This window comes from Perkinsus marinus, assembly GCF_000006405.1.
Source record: "Perkinsus marinus ATCC 50983 genomic scaffold scf_1104296954474, whole genome shotgun sequence".
Lineage (NCBI taxonomy): Eukaryota > Perkinsozoa > Perkinsida > Perkinsidae > Perkinsus > Perkinsus marinus.
Genome location: NW_003208126.1, coordinates 1 through 1,582, shown reverse-complemented (window position 1 = coordinate 1,582; position 1,582 = coordinate 1). Strand labels below are relative to the sequence as shown.

Here is a 1,582-nt window from a genome sequence, read left to right as displayed (position 1 = left end):
TTGAGCATTTAGTGCGGACATTCAATGGGCGTAATGAGCTGAGAATAATCAATGGGGGCAACAAGCCTATCACTAATGACTTCGTGTGAGTCACTGTGCCACTAATGCAAGTGTAACGCGATGTGAAGGTTAACGGCTTTCCGGCGACGTCGGGGAGTCTGTAGAGTGATACTCCCTGAGTTTACTACTCTCCTTCCCGAGACGCTGACACGAATGGCTCAGCTGCCTACGAGTGAATATTATAAATACATGGTGGACTTGTGCTTGAGGGGTTGTGGGAAGTTGAACGGGAAGGCGGTTAATTTGTTCATCAAGAGGTAGGGTAAAAACACTCCGGGCGGGGCTCGAACCCGCGGCCACGGGCTTAAAAGGCACGCGCTCTGCCGACTGAGCTACCGGAGCTGATGCGTTCTTATTCTTCCGTTTTCAGATGTGCCGCTCTCTCTCATATTGACCTCTTCGATATCCCTTCGGCCGCTGTTGATTCGACCTTCGCTGGTGTTCGAAGGACTTGCAAGAAGTTGAAGATAATCCGCGTTGGTGAGAGCTCGAGCATTGGACTCGTTAATGCCAACGGGCAGGAGCACTTCGTCGTCGGTTTACCTCCAGTATGACAACTGAGAGCATCTCCAATATAACGATGCCATTGAGGGACACGCCCTCTTGCCTAGAGGAGCTGTCTCTGCCGAGACTCGACATGGTGAAGATCGGACAGTGTGGTATGGATATGATCACGGACCGTTTGTCTGCATCCCTGGTGGGGCCTCCTTTCTGCTGTAAGAAGGTTGGATTGAAACTGCCTATCAGTTACGCCTGGATCTGTCTAACCCGGAGGGAGTGTGTCCTTCACCAGCAAATCTTTCTAAATTGACTCGTCTGAAAGCACTCAACTTGACGGGGTGAACTAAGACTTGTTGCTATTGGATCTCCCCGATCCTGTCAGGTGGTCATCTACAGCAGAGGCGCTCGTATCAGCGCTGAAGAGTCTCAACGAGTTGGAGTTCCTCGACTTGTCCGATACATTGATGGACGATGCGGGTCAGTCTGCACCATCGACTCCCACTCGGGCTGTGACCCGTATACAGGATTGTCACTTCTCGCCGTGAACCTTCCTCGACTTCGACGCTTGAAGTTGTCAAGATGTCGATCAGTGAGTGATGAGGGTGTGATCAGCATACTGGAGAACTCTGGCCTACTAGAAACGCTCGACCTCTCCTACAACAGGAAGGTGAGTTATTCTAGCTTGGATAGAACAGCGGGAAATGATCGGACACCTTCGTCCGATCATCTTCGATCACCTACGTCCTTGCTCCATAGCAATATCGTGATTTTTGCGCCGTCTTTCTTGTGGGATTTCCCTCCCTACTATTCCTGGCTGATTTGAATCACCATTGTGCGCAGATAACAGAGGCGATCCCCCACAACCTGCGGTGTGTGGCCAGCAAAGAGAAATTCAAAGGATTCGGGATAAAAGAAACCAATTTAGTGCGAGCCGACGCCTCTTCAATGTGAGCATCAAACCCCTTGGTCAGGTACCTCTGTTCACGGCCCAGCTCGCTGATTGCTTCCTCACTCACACAGG

The 1,582-nt window shown here is 51.0% G+C and overlaps 2 protein-coding genes and 1 non-coding gene across 3 annotated transcripts; 2 read left to right on the top strand and 1 right to left on the bottom strand.

Moving 5' to 3' along the window:
• Nucleotides 1-249: 249 nt before the first annotated feature.
• On the top strand, nt 250-614 carry Pmar_PMAR012282 (hypothetical protein; the record flags this gene model as incomplete). The annotated part of the gene is made up of 2 exons (XM_002776072.1): nt 250-317; nt 431-614. The coding sequence occupies 2 exons, from the start codon at nt 250-252 to the stop codon at nt 612-614; spliced, it is 252 nt and encodes an 83-aa protein (XP_002776118.1).
• Nucleotides 330-402, bottom strand: Pmar_PMAR012281. Its single transcript has one exon. It is a non-coding gene; the product is annotated as a tRNA-Lys (tRNA).
• A 26-nt stretch (nt 615-640) lies between the features above and the next one.
• Nucleotides 641-1,106, top strand: Pmar_PMAR012280 (hypothetical protein; the record flags this gene model as incomplete). The annotated part of the gene is made up of 3 exons (XM_002776071.1): nt 641-757; nt 808-899; nt 944-1,106. The coding sequence occupies 3 exons, from the start codon at nt 641-643 to the stop codon at nt 1,104-1,106; spliced, it is 372 nt and encodes a 123-aa protein (XP_002776117.1).
• Nucleotides 1,107-1,582: the final 476 nt, after the last annotated feature.